The sequence below is a fragment of the Lissotriton helveticus genome, chromosome 1_1, assembly GCF_964261635.1.
Source record: "Lissotriton helveticus chromosome 1_1, aLisHel1.1, whole genome shotgun sequence".
In the NCBI taxonomy this organism is placed as follows: domain Eukaryota; kingdom Metazoa; phylum Chordata; class Amphibia; order Caudata; family Salamandridae; genus Lissotriton; species Lissotriton helveticus.
This window is the reverse complement of record NC_136057.1, coordinates 1,748,024,982-1,748,043,494: the sequence shown is the minus strand read 5'-3', so window position 1 is coordinate 1,748,043,494 and position 18,513 is coordinate 1,748,024,982. Positions and strand designations below refer to the sequence as shown.

Here is an 18,513-nt window from a genome sequence, read left to right as displayed (position 1 = left end):
AGTAATAAAGTTTCTCAAAAGAGTACAAGTAAATTAAATGAGTAAATTACTCACAAGTGCAAGTTACTTTTGTGAATAGACCAGATTGAAAATGGGAGGTTGAACTAATCCTACCACAGTCACAAGAGGGAACTGCACCACCAAATGATGAAGCCTATAAAGCCATCACGCCAGCAGCACCACTGCCTATTTCACTGACAAGCTCACCACATCCAGTGGCTCTTGGAAAGGTTTCATAGCTCCGGCCATCATCTCCTTGTGATAACTATGCAGATTACACAAATACTCCCTGAAAGGTTTCATAGCTCCGGCCATCATCTCCTTGTGATAACTATGCAGAGGACACAAATACTTCCTAAACTAGAAAGCCCCAAAGACATTGGAAACTCACCAATTGAATGCTTCCAAAACGCAAATGCTCACAAGTATTTCCAATTTGGAAGCATTCAATTCCATGTCATCCACTGATCCACAGCTCTGAGACAACTGAAAACTGGGGAGTTTCCAAAGTCTTTGGGGCTTCCTGTTTAAGGAGTATTTGTGTCATCTGCATAGTAATAGCATGTGAGGTGAAATTGATTCATGAGTGCCGGTAATGACTTTAAATAAATGTTGAAATGCATGGGTGAGATGATCGAGCCTTGAGGGAACCCCTGCTTTTGTGAAGTATGGTTTGGAAGCGAAAGGTGGGTATATGGATGACATTAGCTCTGTTGTGAAGGTAGGATGAGATCCAGGTCGAGAGCAGTCACCTCGATGCCGATCTTCGTAGAGTCTTTGAATTAAAGTGACATGGTCAACTGTGTCAAAGGCAGCTGAGAGGTCCAAGATAAATAGTGCAGCAACCCCATTCCTGTCAACTGTGTTCCCAGCAGGCACCCAACACTTCAACCAGAACTGCTGGCCGCCAACTTGAGACTCCGATTCAGTCGAGTCCCAAAAAATAAAATAGTTTAAAAAAAAATAAGTGGGCAGGGCAGGTATACCCCGACCTCTAGGCTCGGTGGACTAGCGTGGGTTGCTTCTGTGCTGTGTTTATTTTTGACGGTCAGTCCCGGCTTGTGTTTATGATCAGCGGGGGGCATATCAAGGTTCAAGTTCTTGCAGCTATTGAGTTGGTCTCAGAATTTGAAGAGTTCGCTAGGCCGGGGGAACCCCCTGGAAGAACATCTGGTTAACAAGCTTGTAGGGAAGAAATATTTCTTTTTTCTATTGGGCTATTGAAGAGGCTATTGACGGTGAGTTCAAGCTAGCCGAGGAGTTATGGGGGGAAGCCATTAGGGAGACAGACTGGGAGGATCTGTGAAGACCTCTTAAAACATTCTTTTCTCAGTCGTGAAGCCGGCTTGGCTGAGGAGGAATCATGATTTTACGACACACATAGCTTAGTTTTCCCCGGCAAGGCTATCCAAGATTTCTAAAGGCCTACCTGCAAGGTGTAAAAAAATGTAATATGGAAAGTGTCCCGTATGTGCATATGTTTTGGGCTTGCCCGTCTCTTCTGAAATTCTGGAGAGAAGTTGGAGATTGTTTAACTTCTATTTTGGGACGTACAATACAAATTTCCCTTAAACTTATTCTTTTTGGTGTATTTAGTGACATCACTGGCCCTGATAGAGGTTTTCTATTGTTTGCTATCCTGGTGGCCAGGCGGGAAAAAAGTAAAAGATGGGTCGAGACAACTCCCCCAACACAATCAGAGTGGTTATCTTCTCTATATAAAACTTCTAAAATAGATTTGGCCCGACTGAAGAACTCTAAGAAGTGTGCCATTTGGAACAGCTTGCTAAATTGGACTTTGGTCTGAGGTGTTTTTTTCTTTGTTGTCCTATGATTATGCCTCAGTGGAACTCTCAGACTGTGCTGGAGAGCGCTGTAACCTTTTAGGTTCCAGCATGCCTAGTCACCGGTTTCAGTCTTTAATCCTGCAGAGAGTACAACCACCTTCTCTTTAATAATGGGAGGGCAGCAACTGGAGGGAAGTCGGTTTTTGCTACTGGTAGGCGTGGGTTGAAGGGCGGAAACGATCATCTCATAGCCTACTTCTCTTATTTGAGCAAAAGTGGCAACCTTCTGATCTTTTGTTAGCTGAGGCTTGAGGCGAATGAGGAAAAAAATAATAATAATAAAATAAAATAACGTAGGGGGCCTTAACACCGCAAACAGCGTTTCTGGTTTAATTTGGACTGTAATGCATTGATATCATGCAGGCCAGAAAAGTAAGTGGGTAGATATTTGAGAGCAGAAGTAGCAAATGTGCATATCATGCTGAGAATTCTGAAGCAATGCGGTTAATTTTTTACAAAAAGCATAGCAAGAGTCATGATGAGGCTTGTAAAGCAGTGTGTGTAATCGTTTACCATTTGCTAAGCACGAGTGCCCAACCATCATGATGATGCAGGAGCACCTCACCTCCTACATTGCCACAGAATCTGATAGTTTGGACTCTCAAAAAGTCGCTGATCAAGACTGTTGATGTACAGCAAAACTTCTCTCTCTACAGCTTTCCTTGGCACTACCAGATCGGCTAGTGGAGAGCTCAACAAGTTACCACTCGTCATATGCTACTTTTCAAGATAAAATAGTAGTTTTGAGAAGAGAGCTACATAGTGCAAAGACATTTCAGATTTTCATCTCAATCGTTTCATTTCTCTTTCCTAGGTGTCACGCTTCAACTGTGGATACAATCAAGACACTAGGGAGCCCTAACACTGAAGGATTCAAAGAATAGGCTCCTGAAGACATCTAAAAATACGTCATTTAACCACTGCTCTTCTTGAGAAAGCTCAACCCGCGGAGAGCCAAAGAAAACAGCTAAAGGAGTCCACCTCTACAATCAATGCCTGATTTTTGCTGCGAACATTACCACAACCCACATGTTTTGTGGTTGTGCATTACTGTTTTGAGACTACCCAAGAGCAATGAAGTCACCTCAGCGAGGTACCCAGGAGTCCTGAACAACAAATGTATCGAAGAGCTGCTCTACCCCATTCAAACATTGAAAAGAGTGAGTCTATTCCATCTCAACCCTCCTTGTAGCCATAGGGGGCCAGTTCTTTCCTTTCTTGCTATCCTAGGGGTCTATGGACATTTTGACTTCAACTCCTCACCTCATCAGCTGGAGGACGCGGACCTGGAATCCCCTAGCAGATTTGGCCTTGAAGCTGCTGCAGTTCTGATGTACAGTAGATTAAAACCCAAGTCAATAGCCAACTATCTATTGCCCATTATGGATGTCTCTCCAAAATCAAGACCATCACCAGTGGTCTTCAAAAATTAATTTCTTCACCGGTGGTCTTCAAGATACAGGCTCACTTACCCCGACCATCTATTAAGGGACTTCCAGGGTAATCTGACAAGAAAAATCACTCACTGTATTCAACCTGTGGTCCTTGGACTACTGAACTTTGGAAAAGAGCAGCTTCTCTTTGCCCCACCCAGGCTCTAGGTCACGACCCACACAATACCACCACGAAAACTACCAGTAGCTTCAATAAACAGTTCTGAAGGACTGACACTTCGTTCTTTGGGAGGAGAGTTCTTTGGAAATTTAGAGGATTGGAGCAGAGGCAAGAAAAGTAGTAATCAGACCCTTGTAATAAGGGGTGGGAGTCTGGAGTACTTCCACAGCTGGCTCTGGTTAAGCGGACCCACAACACCACTGCATTGTACCTTGTAGAAACAAACCAAACATATAAGTTACACAGAGCCTTCGATAGCAAGACCGACCCCTCTATAGACACCATCAGCAAGGAAAACCTCACAATCATTACCGGAAACGCTTCCAAATGGGTATAACCTAATGGGTTCCCGGCTTCATGGCCAACCCAAAGCCAGACAGTTTTGCGTTAAAGGGGGAAAAAGATCCACTAATTGGTGAAGTTCTCCTTACAAAAACATGTTAATTGCACCCTTCTATTGGATGCCTTTTCTTCACGGACTAAAAAGAGAACCCAAAAACAAGTACCAAGTTGACAGGAATCGTCCTCCTCCGGATAACATTGGCTTGGGGGCCTACTGTAAAGGGACAACAATCAACTTCGGTAGTAAGCCTAGATTTCCCAGCCACATTACCCTTACAGGGTCAAGTGCTAACAAGCATTGGCATAGCCAATAGTTCTCGCCTTTGGGACCTTATAAGTATTTAGTTATGCAGCACAATATCCTTGGTGCAACATTACCTGTTGCATGGCTAAACACTTAAAAAGTCCTAAAGGAGAGACCTATTGGCTATGCCAATGCTTGTTTTCTGTAGTTTTAGATAGTGCGAACTCGACCCTAATGTATTGAAGCGCTTTACATTAGCACCAATTATATTACACAAAGGCATATTCATTGTTGGTAGGCGTGGGGACATGAAGCGATTTGCCCAGAATCACAGTATGTTGAGCGGGCGCCGAGACTCGAACCTGCTTCTCCAGCTAAAAAGTCAGAAGCTTTGGCCGTTACGCCACATCCTCCCCCCCTCAAGGGAGGAATAGCGTTTATACCGACAAAATGACACTTCGAAGAACCAAGAGGCAGCAGGTGTTGAAGGAGGGAACATGAAACAGAAGGAGGGAGATAAACAAGGGAGCAAGTGAGCGAGGGAGGGCAAAATTATCCAAATCTGGTGTCCAGGTGAATGATTACTTTTCTAGGCATTGCCCATCCTTTAGATGTGGTAACGTGTTTTCATGCTGTCGTGTTTTTATTGCCACCTAACACAGCGAGGAAGGTATGCCTTACATGCAGAGCCATAGCATAAAATCTGCAGTGAAGGAGACCCTTTCCAAAGCTGCATCTTGCACGCTGCTTAGTAAAGCAGTCACGGGCTCTTCTACTTAAATAGGTCTGCAGTTCGGAATCCAGAAACGGCTCCGGGAGTTAGACCTTCCGACGCAGTACCGAATAAAACAAGCAACACGAAGGGCACATCTGCTCTGGCCGTTACGCCACATCCTCTCCCCTCATGGGAGAAATAGCACTTATACAGACAAAATGACACTTCGAAGCACCGAGAGGCAGCAGGTGTTGAAGAAGGGAACATGACCGGGAACGAGGAGACAGAGGAGCAAGGAATGGACTGTAGAGGTTAGAAGCGGAGGGAAGAAAAAATGGGAAAGGGGAGAAGGAACAGGAGAAAGAAGAGGGATAAGAAAGAAGGAAGGAACTGTTGATGGGGAAAGGGGTATGTGAGAGTGAAAACGGGAGAATGTGAGACGAAAAGAGAGACCAGGACATGCAAAAAGGGAATGGGAGGCACAGGAGAGAGGGAAGGAGGGAATATTAGAGCCAAGGAGGGAGGACAGAAGGCACGAGGGATCAAGAGAGACTAGGGAGAAACAGAAGATAGAGCAATGGACGAAAGATGCAAGATGGAATAGGACAGGCAAGGAGGGAACAGAACGGAAAGAGAGAACAGTGGAGGAACAGAGGAACTGCAAACGCACGAGTGAAAAGCAAAAAAAAAACTACAAAAAAAACCACACACAACCTTTCCCTTGCGGGAGTGAGCAGAGGCACCATCTATTTGCAAGATAATTACAAATAGATATCGCCAAAGCTCGCTCCCGCAAGCAAAACGCCAAACAGACATGCGTTGCAATAGAAAGCAATGCAAAGTGTGCAAGTTTTTGGCCAAAAAAGCTGATCGATGCTAAGAGGTCCCCTCCTATGGAGCGCATGGGCGCTGCTTAGGTGAGAGCCGTGAGACCTAAAAATTAAGTAATTATGTAATTCAGTTAGAGTGCAACAGTTCTGTGTACCTGAACACCAAAGGCAAACAACAACACCCCTAATTATTTCCTTAAGTTCTTCGGATCTCAAGAAAAGCTCACAATGGCATCAAAAAATATAGAGTTAGTTTTGCCGATGTCCATGGAAAAGCCCTTCACAGAGTCATAGTTACAACGTTTCAAACTAAGCATGCATTCAACAGCCTTCTTATCAAAGTATCCAAATGTTTGCCACCATCACACAAATACTGAACATGCTCAGGCCAAAGCCAATTTGAAAGCAAAACGACCCTATATAGTTGGTTTCAGTTTTCAATAGTCAATAATTTTCAGCATTAAATCTCAATGGAATCTGAATGCAAGAGATGGCGAAAAGTAAATGTTCTCCCCAGTTGCCTTTCACAAGCATTACACTTACAATTGCTTCCACACCGGAGAAGAACATAGATGCTGTTCAGTTTGATGAGAATTGGATTTCAAGCAAATCTACTGTTAATATCTCCGATCCCCAGTCAAGTACTCAGTCCTGTGAAAGAAAGATGACTTACGACAACTCATTTCTGTGTGGTTACCCATGGAAGGGATCAGGGTTCAAAATCAGATACCAAAATGTGGGGAATGAGGGCGTACAGTGTCTGGCACAACATCAATATGTAGGGGTCAGAGTAAGACACAGGTTGAAGTGCCAGGCAACAAGCTACTTGTACACAGTGCTGTTTAGTCTGGGTGGAATGATAATGCAACTTAATAATTTACTCCCGAACGGGTGGTGTCTTCAGAGCTTGCAAAGGGGGAAACTCCTAGGAACATACACCAAAAGTGAACTTGGAGCACCACTCTAAAGATCATCGATGACCCCAGGTACGTAACAGAGCAAGGTTTGCTGACCGGTCGGAATGTAGTAAAGTATGATGCAACAACATTCACCACTGGAACAAACTGTACCAACTCAAAGAAACCCAAGAGGGTGTGCATGCAATGCTAAACAATATCAGTGTCATTCAATATAAAAGTATTACAAATTGCTTTACAACACTTAGAGTAGTAATTACACGTAGACTTTGTGATTTAAATAGCTACAAATTAATTCTTGCATTACAGACGTGTGTCCTTCATGTGGGAGGTAGGGTGTATAGGTTGCAGAAATGAAAGCGCTTCTGCTGTTATATTTTACCAGAAACTGGGCGGTGGGGGCAAGCGTTTAGCTGGACACCAGCAGTGGGATGTAGTGGAGAGGACAGGGCAGATGCAGGAGTACAGAAATGCAGAAAGATGAGGTAGGAGAGGGAGGACTACTGTTAACCAAAGAAGAGGCTAAAAAGGGTGGTGTGTACAGGTGTCCCCGCACCGGTGCTAAATCCAGTTGGCCACGTTTAAATTTTCTTCTGCATATGGGTTCCTAGACATTATGTTATGTGTCTTTGCATAGAGCTAGATTACTAATTACTTGGTTTCTTGGCACTGTAGTGGTCACAAGTGCAGCAACCATACCTTAATAGACAAAACAAGAAGACATTCTACTGGCTGATTAAGAAAGACAAAAATATACAGTTGGGCAACAATCATCACTACCAGTTGTGTGCTCTACTCAAGTTCAGATATCTAAAAAGCAAGATGCAGATACTGAATCGAGTTGAAACTAACCGGTTAACTGGAATTTTCATTGGTGCATGCATCGACAGAGTTAGTCAACAGGTGCCTTACATTTTTTGTAGAAAGCTAAAGCAAAATTCCTAGGTGCAATGGGCTCTATAGAAGGCATTGAAGCACCCGTCATAAAGGGTTGGCTCCTTAAAGGTTTCTCTTCGCTTTCAGGAAGAGACTGTCAGTAGTAGGGGCTGTACAGAGAGTACACAATGGATTTTAGGCACTAGAGTATTGCATGACATGCAGAGTCATACCTCCACACAACTGGGAGCGGTTTGGAGGAGTTAATTGTGCTTGCAGAGTTTGACGTGTGACAGGACAGGGTGAAGATTGCATCTACCAGCGCAAATATCCTTTTCGGTCCTAATCAGGGAGGCTGGTTTTAGATCACAAATGACTGAAACCCCAAGGTTATCTAGAAAGGTGATTCGAAAGAAGTCTAATCTTTTCAGGGAAAAGGTTCTGTTGCCACGTGTGAGCACGCTCGGAACTAGACACTTCTAGCTCTGCGCTGAGCTCATGCAGTCAAAGTCATCCCTGAGAAGGCTTGGTAACTGCCCAAAAGACATTTTTGCACAAGGTGCCACCAGCGCTAAAGCCGGCCATATGCTTGTGTCATGGTGCAAGGGTGCCTGTGTTGCAGGTAGGTTGTTTTTTGTGCAAAAAACAATCCTTGTAGGAGGAATGCTCATTTTAAAAGTGCTGCAGGAAGAGAAATAAAAATAAAATGGCGAGTAAAGATATGGCTCTATCAGGAAGGTGTAGCATTTCGATGCATTCCCTGGTTTATATTATGGGAATGTGTCAAAATGCATAGGTGAATGCGTGGTAACACCCACTCTCCACCCATATAACGCCTTTCCGGTGCAGAGTACCGCTAGGCAGAGACCTGCGCTGCCTTGCATTACTCCAGATTTACCAAGTCATGCAAGTCCACATAAGGTGGCCTGGCAAGTAAAACTCACTAAAGGACATGTTGCCCTTGAGTCACTCTGTGATGCAAGAGCAAAGCAATCCTATGATAAATCTGGGCCTGGATGCATAATCATGAGAATCTTGATGTCAGAGAGTGAAAAGAGCTCAGTTTGTGTGTACTTGCCAATACAGGAATAATCCATATACTATGGAGTCCACCTGCCACACAGACATGCTCGGATGATGGTTGGCTGAAAGAAAAGGCAGTTGGTTTTGTTTTTAAAGAATAATAATAAATTAAGTTAGACCGGCAAGGCAAGCTCTCCAGGTCAGGCAAACAGAGAAATGTGAGAATCCATCAGTCGAGAGTCTCAAATGCGTGCAGAGTAGAAATGACAGGGCTGGTTTTGTTTTCATTTGTCTGAGGATCAGTATGCCACTGCACGAGTAGTCCTCCACAGCCCCTTAGTCGGTCATTAGAAAAGTGCCAGTGCGGACGGCCGTCCCCATGAAATCCTACAGATATTTTGAACTGCAAGATTCAGGGCCACTACGGCAGCATTTGCCTGTATATGCATACTGTCATTTGCCTGTATATGCATACTGTCATACATAGATTGTTATTATGTTTCATACTCCAATATCAATGAGCAAGATTGAACCAATAATAACCTTCCAACTGCGAAAAATGAAACATAACATTTGTCTAGGTGCATAACATGGTAAAGGTTGTTAAAGCAACCAATGCTGTAACAAAGCATGCGCAAACTCGAAGACACAAAACAAGTTAATCATCCAATCAAAAACGTACATTAATACATTTAGTTCGCAAGCTGTAGACTGGATTAGCCAAGATGAGAACGGTATTAGAGCTCAATTTATTCCCACAGGTTTGTAAATGGCCAATGAGATATATATATATATATATATATATATATATATATATATATATATATATATATATATATATTATTTATTTTTTTTAATTATTTTTTTGTTAGGCTGCCACTAAAATAGACTACAAAGATGTTACACCGAAGATCTGCTTTGACAGGCAGGTGTAGAAGTGGTAATTTTTCTGCCGTCCATCATCTGCACTTTTTGTCGCCCTAATTGGGAAGCGGATGCCTACACGTGGCCCAAATATTCACTGGCCACTGGGTTCAAGCTAGACTGGCTGATGTGGAGTGATACCCAGAAACTGGTCCCAGGGTGCTTGTTTCCGGTGCAGAGAGGACCAGGCCTGGCATTTCGGGCTGGACTGCGCTCATGAAGAGCAGGATCTAGACTGATTTGCATATGGCTGGGTCTAAACAGTGGAGGCGTGGAGAGCAAAAACACCAATGGATTAAACCCAGATCTGTGACGGGGGGGTGAATGGTTGACTTGTTCAGCATTCTGTTCAGCATCTTTTCTTTTTGCTTTTGTTTGCAGGTAGGAGGTGCTGCACAAAAGATCTCACACAAGAGAGCAGAAGACACCACTGTTGGGGTAGAAACTTGCCACCAGAGTTTGGTTAGGTAAATTTGGGTCTCATTAGTGTTGCCTCGGACAACTGCTCCTTCATCCCCTTGGATACTTGACTATGCACTGGAAGCAGTGGAAATAATTGGGTAACAGTAGCAGAACAACTAACATTTCCTTAAAGAAAACTGTAAAGACCTACCAACTAGCATTTGGAAAAATTGCACACAAAAAAACCCCCAAAAAAACCTCTTGGGCGTCACCTACCTTTCAACGCTGTTGTGATGTATGCAGCCGTGAGACCCTCCCACTGCATAAATCATGCCATCGATCACACCCACCCCGATGCGGTTCCTGGGAACACTCAGGGGCGAGCAGGGAGACCACTGATTGTTCATGGGGTTGTAGCAGTCCAGTGCATTAGAGTCCATGTTTCCGTCGGGGGCATTGTTCCTCCCACCCACCGCGTAAAAGAGTCCACCCACCACGCAGCCCGCCAGCCCGCTGCGGGGTACCTGCAAGTCCTGCAGTCTGATCCAAGTCCCATCACTGGGGTTGTATGCCTCAAGGTAGCTCAGTGACTGTCGGTAGTAGCCTCCAGCCGTGTAGATGACCTGCGGAACCTTGGGAGTCCGGCTGGGCTGAGGAGAGGTAGGCCGGTGCAGCGTGAGGTCCTGAAAGATCTTGGCTAGGTAGTCCTTGCAGCGGGCATCCAGTTTAAGGATCTCACACTTCTGCATCTGCATTTGGAGAAAGTTTGGTGTGAGCGAGTGGCAGCGGACGGCCTTCAGTAATGCCTGCACATAGAGGTGCCGGTTCTCACAGTCATACTTAATCCAGTTGATGCATGCATGAAAGACCTCTGACTCGCACCGGACATTCAGCTCGTCCCGACTAATTAAGGTCACCAGCTGGCAGTGTGACAGGTTGAAGAATTCCTCCTGCTTAGCAACCTGAAACAAAGAAATAAAAAGATTTAAGCAGACTGACAATGACTAAAAAGAGCTCAACTGACAATCACCAAGAAGAGCTCAACTAAGAACATGAAGATTCCAACATGACCGCCGACGAACTTTGAATGCTACCTTTAAACAATGTATTCTGAGTGACGTTAGCACATTTGCTTGATGACCACCAACACATCCAATGTGTCAAACTATGCCAATTGGGCAATGTAGTTGGACCTGATGGCAGAGCGCGATAACGCTAACTACACATGTGCACAGGATTTCACTCTGGACGTTACTCTACAACAACCTACAATTGGCCTACAAGCGCAGGTAGAGTTCAGAGATGCATCATTGACCTTTGAAATTCATACTGCAACCTTTACATTTTGGCAGATTTGAAGCGTGCACTATGATGCCTGGCACACTCAACCCTGTAAAGTGAGAGCTTCTCTGAGGTAGTTCCCTATTGTGGTTGCCCGATGTAGACTTGTGGGCCAAAAAACCTTGGGAGGGTCACCCTTTAGATTATTTAAAAACAAATCCCCTTAACGGTTTTCAAATGTCCAACTCCCTACTAGGATCATTTACGTCCAGGGTAACGTCATTTATTTCCTTCTTTTTCCTCATCCAATGGTACAGGCCCCCTCTAAAGTAACTCATAACCATTCAGAACGTCCCTAAATGCTGCAAATGGCCTGGTCCCTTTTTTCCGTCTATAATGGCTCTTTATTAGTTTTGTGGTTCACAAAAAAGGCGAGGAAGGGGGGTCCGAGGAGGTTTAAAGAGCTGCGAGGGTTGTCTCCCCAGCTATACTTGCAAAACACCAGAAAAAGAACCCTCTGGTCTGGGGGTGACATATATTTATTACTTTCTCCATCACCTTCTCAGGATACTCTAATGCAGGCTTCTCCAATGGGTAGCTCCTGGGTTACTGGTAGCTCTTCAGCTACCAGTCAGTTGCTCTCCTGTGTGCATCCCAGCCTTCTATATTGGAACTATTTGCTTAGTTTAATTAACATATGTATACCAAAATTGTGTATTCCAAGACAAAAATGTGTGTATTCTCAAAATTGATAAGCTGATCTTGGAGTGATAAATTGGTAAACAATTTGTGTGTGGAATATATAGTTCTGTACAAAATACCTATACTTAAATCAGACTAATAAAATGCAGAATTTGTATTGTTAAAAATCAACACCCTAAACTGCACAAACAAAAAAAACTTGCAAGAAGAAACAGTAAAAATTTAAAATGTACGTTTTTTTCTCCAGCTACTAAATGTATACATAAAAGTTCAACTTCCTTTACAGGCCCATTATTTCATATCTTTTCATTTGAGTCATACATATATTATCTCTATACATTTTTGTTAGCTTCCCTACAAAAGCATTTGATTGTGCCATAAAACAAACTAGAGTTGCCTCCTTTACAGTGTACAAAGATAACTTCCTGAATGAAGGGAGTAAACACTTGCTGCGAATAACACTCAATTCGGGACAAAGACATATAATGTGGTTCAAAGATTCCTTGCAGTAATTACAATGTCTACAGTTTTGGATACTGGATATAGAATTCCAAAGGCCTTGAACTCCTTCAGATGAATATATAGTAGACATAATCTTTAACATTGTTTTGGGATTCCACTAAATTAGAATTCATTCACTGCTGATTCGCCTGGAAATAAGATTCAATAAGAAGCTCCGATTGTTTGTATTGTGAGCTTTTAATAAATCCCTTATACAAAAGCTCTAATTTAGTCTCTCTAACAACCCTCTTAGTTTCATAATGACATCTGCTGAAGATCCTGTACAGTTGGTAAGGTATGATCCTGAAGAAAAATATTGATTTCCTTGCAAGAGAGACACAAGCTGGTCACAGAACTCCATGTTAGATCTTGATATATCAGCCCTCGCAGGGAATCGGCTTTTGCAAAGGCACAATCACAAAATAGGTTAATTTTCTGGATCCAGTGAACCGCTTCGAATGATGGGAGACTTAATTTGAGTCTAACAATAGACTGTGGAGTAGAACTTCATGAACTGAATAGAGACAGCATTTTGAATAAATATTGTCCTATTTTATTAATCTTTTTCATTAACTATTGAAACATTGCAAGAAAGAGGAATTTTTTTTGGCCTCATACAGTAAGATGGTTGGTCGGATAGCACGACCTCCGTAAACTTGTGCAAACCTTTTCAAGGCTTTTGGTACAGTGATGGCCTTGATTTTAAAATGATGTACAGCTGTCGGATGTTTGCCCAACTGGAAGCCCACATAGCTATACAAGTTAACGGACTCCATTGTATTATTGCCTAACTTCCATTTGAATTTATGTGGACCCCTCCCAAACGAGATTATCTTTGTTTTCTTGATGTTATCTGAGACCGTCAATATGGTTATATTCATTAAGTGCAGTTAACGGACACTGTAATCCAATAGGGGTCTATGAGCAGCTTAAAAAGTCATCTGCGCATGCCAGATAACTGACTGAACAATTTCCCAGTTTTGGAGGCAGAAATACTGATTTTTTAATAGAACTGCCTTAGTCAGAAATGTATAATGAAACGAGAGCTAGAGCGAGTACATATCCTTGTTTTAGCCCAATGTTGATAAGAATTTTGCGGGAGACATGCTGTTTGGTCGACAACTTGATTAGCATGCAAGTGTTGGTGTGTAGAGCTATTAGCAGATTAACAGGTTAGAATTCATGACCCAATGTTAGAACTTTGACCAAATGAGACTGAGATTTACTTTGTTGAATGCCGAGGAGCCGTCCACCAAGCAAACAAAGTGATTTTCTTTGATTTAATGCCTTCCCAATGAGGATAGTCAATGCAACTTGGTTGTCTAGGCCTGCACATCCTGTTCTAAAGCCAGTGAGATAGGGCCGCAGCAAATTATTTGATACTTACACACCTAACAAACTGCATGGTAAGTGTTTGGCAAAACGCTTACCTTCTGTATCTATAAGAGCTATCAGGCTGAAATTTGCAGGGTTTTTTCAGCTTCCCTTTTTATGAAGTGGTTGAATTATTGATCCTAGCCATGACGTTGGAACCTCGCCTGACTGCAAGATATTGTCAAACGTGGGCTTAAGTATCCTGCTTCACATCATTGGATATTGCTTTATTACAGCAATAGGAATCCCATTGAGTCCGGGGGCACGAGAGGTCTTGCTTTTTAGGTCTTGCCTAAAAACCACGCATGCGCTGTTCTAGGAGATGACCTTTAGAAATTGGTCAGCTCTTTTCAAGCACTCGTGCTCGTGCTGGCTTCTACCTTGTGGGAGCGAGCAGCAGCGCGCGTGCTAATTAAAAATAGATGGCCTGCACGCAGCTGCTCGCTCTCGTGGATGCCGGCACAAGCACGAGTGCTTGACTAGGCTTCTTTTCTCTTGGTGATGGTTGCCTTTGAACATTTGCAGTGAGCCTTTGTTGGAAATTAAATGTGAACAAATGCGTTTTTTTAAGTGCTTGACTAGGCTTGTTTTTTTCTTCTGTTTGACCCCTGGTTTACTTTTACTTCGATGTTATCCATCTTAGGTTTAATCCTTCAGTTGTCCACTTGATGGCGCTTTCGTCTTTCCTATTTCTAAAGGGGTTTCCATCTCTGCACCAATATAACTTATTCGTTTCCCGTAGTTTCTTATGTAGGCCATCTCGCTTTATTTATCTTCTTTTCATTTAGCACTTGTTTCTTATATATCCCCAGTGCTACTTTCCATATATTCTTTGTATTTATTACATTTCCATATTTGTCTATTCTCCCATTCAGTAGACCGGACTTTGTAGTTGGCCCCCCGAGATCTATCAGGTCTACGTCGAACGCCCTTCTCCCAACATGGCGACCGTTTTCATTACTCGTTCCGACATAGCTTCTCTGCTAGTAGTTCTGGACCTTTGTACGTTCTCCCTGTTAGTTGTACTCAGGTAGTTCCCCTTTTGTCAGACTAAGCGATTGGTATATAATCTGTTTTCCTGATGTCCCACGGTCCTGTATCGTTTCCAGGTGAGAGTCACGTTAGGTTCGTAGTCAGCGTCTGCTTGTTTGACACGTAGTGATTCAAGCAGTTAGACTTTTTAGTGAATATGCTGGCAAAAGAGAACATGCTCTTTTCTCCTCTTGTTTTTTCTCCTTCTGTTTCTTATTTATTGTTCTTGTCAAATTTGGTGTGTTATTGTTGTTCACACCACTGCATCGCTTAAAAATGCGGTGGAAGACGTTACATCTATTAACATTAGTTAAATCGTGTACCAGATTATCCCCCACAGGGTGCTCTGTGATCACACCATCAAAAAGATACTATTATGCTCGTATGTAAACTGGCAGTATTAGACGAAGCAAATAAGTCTCATCCATGTTTAATGATGAAATGTCTTTTAAGCCAAGGCTGACTACCCTATAAGATATATGCAACCATCCTGAGCAATGATTTTTTTGCCATCGCTACTCATTTGTAATATTGTAGTCCTTTGATTATCATTCAAACCCATGGGATAGTCGAATCAATTCACCTGTATGGTGGTGTTATGATATTGCACCACAAGGGGGATGAGGTCAATAACAATATTTATAAAGTATAAACTGTTCGTTTTACTTTAAAAAGCGGCACATGTCATCCTTTATAGTGTTAATTCACTTAAAGTTGTCAATAACCATATTTATAAAGTATAAACTGTTCGTTTTACTTTAAAAAGCGGCACATGTCATCCTTGACAGTGTTAATTCACTTAAAGTTGTTTTCATCACTGAAAAAAAATCACGCTTGTAACCAAAGTTTTGTTCACAGCTTTAGGGTCAGTCGGATATTGCTCGGCAACAATATGCTGATTGCCAGCATTTCCGAAAAATTCCTTCGCACATGTCCCAGCCGTCCTCACATAACGTGATTCGGGAACCAATACGAAAGTATTGTTGGGAAATAGAAATTCGCTCATATCACTTTACATATGTTGGCAACTTTTTTATAAATGTGGTGCATGAATTAAGACGGCAGTCTTTATCATCAAACATTTTTCCAAATCATAACACACGAGTGCATGACATTTATAGTCTTTATTTGCCATGCATACATGCTATATGTAATTCGTCTGCCGGTCCTCCAAAAAACATTTTTATTCTTTCAAGACTGTGTGTAACATTGACTGTTCACGTTGGTTTGTCCATTACAAGATGGCGGCCACAGTCGCGGCTGTTCAGAGCACAGACCCACGCTTATTGGACACAGCTGATGCAGTTTTGCGGGCTATTTAAACTCGTGAATTTTGCCCACATCTCTGAACCTTTGGATCGAGTGAGACGGCAGACGCAGCGCTTAACCGAAGTAAGTAGCACAAGGTGCTCTTAGATATGTTTTTCATTTGGGGAAGTTTTTGCTCGTGATATTGACTAGACACTTCCATTTAAGGAGGGTTTGTTTAGCTCGGGTTTTCCGTCTCGTGGCCATGCCTCTGTATATAAATCTGATGAATATTCGGCTGTACAGCTTGGGGGCTTCGGTCCTTGCCCCTGACCGTAACGGCACTGTTACATGCCGTCCTACATACCTTTTTTGACACCTAACGAACAAAAAATTAAAAGAAAATGGATTTGTCTCATGTGCTAATCGTAATTTGAGTGGAAAATGCATATATGAATTGCATTTTTTTAGGGTACCAGTTGGTGCTCTAATGTTTATCATGGTAAATTACATGGGGGAGCATGGTGAAATTCTCCGTGAGCTCTAATGTTATGTAACAATTGGAACCTTGGCAATTTTGCAGTTTTTAGAATTGCAAATACGAGATGCTACTGCATTTCTACTATGCACTGCCTTAGCCCCTAAACAGCACTCTTGAAAACAACTATTGAGGGCTGTTCTATTACATTATCCAAATGCTTTAGAATAAAAGCAAGATGTTTTTTCTAAAAAGCATGATAATATTGATAAGATATGAGTGATTCTTATGCTATAAATATTTTCACTTCAGAAATGATGGGGTGTGGACAGTGAATAGATACGTTCCACATGACCAGAGCTCAGCATACACAGAAGGATTTGACTGTCATCCTTCTTTGCGAGGTATGTGTTACAATTAAACAACCTGCAATCACAATCAACTTTCGCCTACTGCGTGATCTCTAATAACACATGATCGCATCCTTTTCTTTGTTTCCTTTTCCATCAGGCCACTTATGCCTTGTATACTCTCTGACGCTCAACAAACTAGAAAATAATAAGAAAAGATAATTTTTTTCAAAACAGCCACAAATGAAAAGGTTTGTGTTATTGATACAATTGGTATTCACACAATTAGGACATGATTATAGGTGTACCACTACAAATCTCTGTATTTCCTTTGTTAATAGGTCGTTATTGACAAATTTAAAGCCGTGATAGCAATTGCCTCATAAAAAGATTTGTGTGACAAGTTTGAAATCCGTAGAAAAACTTTCCGGTAAGAATCAGTCCCGTGTTGTTATTATCTTCATTTATCTTCATCTTTCTAAAATCACAGTATAGGGTCCACATGCAAATCAGTTCCTCTCTGTTTTTAGTCAAATGCACAGCATGACCAGCTTCATCACTAAAATGTGGGAAATTTTGCTCATGTAATCCTAATGACTGTTTCTGATATGAAAAATATATGTCATAAAAAAGATAGTAAAATAAAATAGTGAACGAGTTGATCTAAAATCTGTTGTCCTCTACTCTTCAAGAAACCTTAAAATGTCACTAAATTAGTCAGCTCAGTAGGACACTTATGAAACAATATGTGAAGTGATCTAATTGTTCTTCACAACCAGAAAATGTATTATGAATTTATGTTTTAAAGTGTAAATAGTTTTTTGTATAATATATGTATTTGTATGTTTGTTTATTGTAGCCCTGAAGAAGTCCTACGGACGAAACGCGTTGGCTACGTTTCTTCTTTTTAAACTGGAAGATTGTTAATAAAAGCAAAGAAAAAAAGAACCTCCAGTCCTACTGAAATGTTTTTTTGAAGAATGTATTTAATGTTATTGTAAAAGATATACTGTGTGGGGTGCTGTACCATTGTGCTGCTTTGAATCATTGGGAGTCTAGGGGTATATGACTTCAGGTTAATAGCACCCACAACAAATTCACTGAACCACAATATATAGGATAATTGTGCAGATCGTTTGGCCTGATACCCCTGCCTTGGTGTTTTGTATTTTTAGACTTTTTAGATTTTAATGTTCTCTCATCCTTGTCCTAAATCACCCACAGCCGTTATGTTTTCAGCTGTGACTGTCATTTCACTCTTTTCATGGCTGTATAGTTAGATTTTTCGTAGGACAGACCTTTTTGGCTACTTCAGCCTAGGACTATGCTCCAAGCAATCTGCAGCTAGACATTTAATAGACTCATCTGCTATTGGTGGGCCCTTTACTTTGATGGAGCCCTGTTCGTCTCAGTGGATGTTTCCCTGAAGCAAGTATCCATTTACTCATCTATTTTGTACCTTTACTGGATTAATCATTAGCTGGTTTATTTTCACACTACCTTTTTCCATTTTTATCTCTATACCGAAACATTGATTTACATTTGGCCCTTTAGTTGGAACCCTTCTAGTTCAGACATTCAGTGAATTCTGATACCCTATTAGAAGTTTCCCCTATGATAGGGAGATTGTGTTCTCCATTTTCAGCGACATTTTATTCAAAAGTAGGTATATCTCCCTGGCTCCAGATCTGTCCTTATCGCCTTCATACTCTTATCATTTCTGTTCATTCAAAATCTTGTTTTTTTACACAGTCTTCTGGTTTCACGCTGTGATCAAGACGCAGTTTGTGAGGCAACAGGAGCGGACCTACAG

The 18,513-nt window shown here is 41.9% G+C and overlaps 1 protein-coding gene across 1 annotated transcript in view; it reads right to left on the bottom strand.

Annotated features, from left to right (window-relative positions):
• KEAP1 (kelch like ECH associated protein 1) overlaps positions 1-18,513 on the bottom strand; it is a 172,960-nt gene that overhangs the window by 94,792 nt on the left and 59,655 nt on the right. Inside the window, exon 3 of the mRNA XM_078639990.1 lies at positions 10,011-10,696. Within this exon, the coding sequence (XP_078496116.1) occupies positions 10,011-10,696 (686 nt within the window). The remainder of the gene's footprint in view (positions 1-10,010; positions 10,697-18,513) is intronic.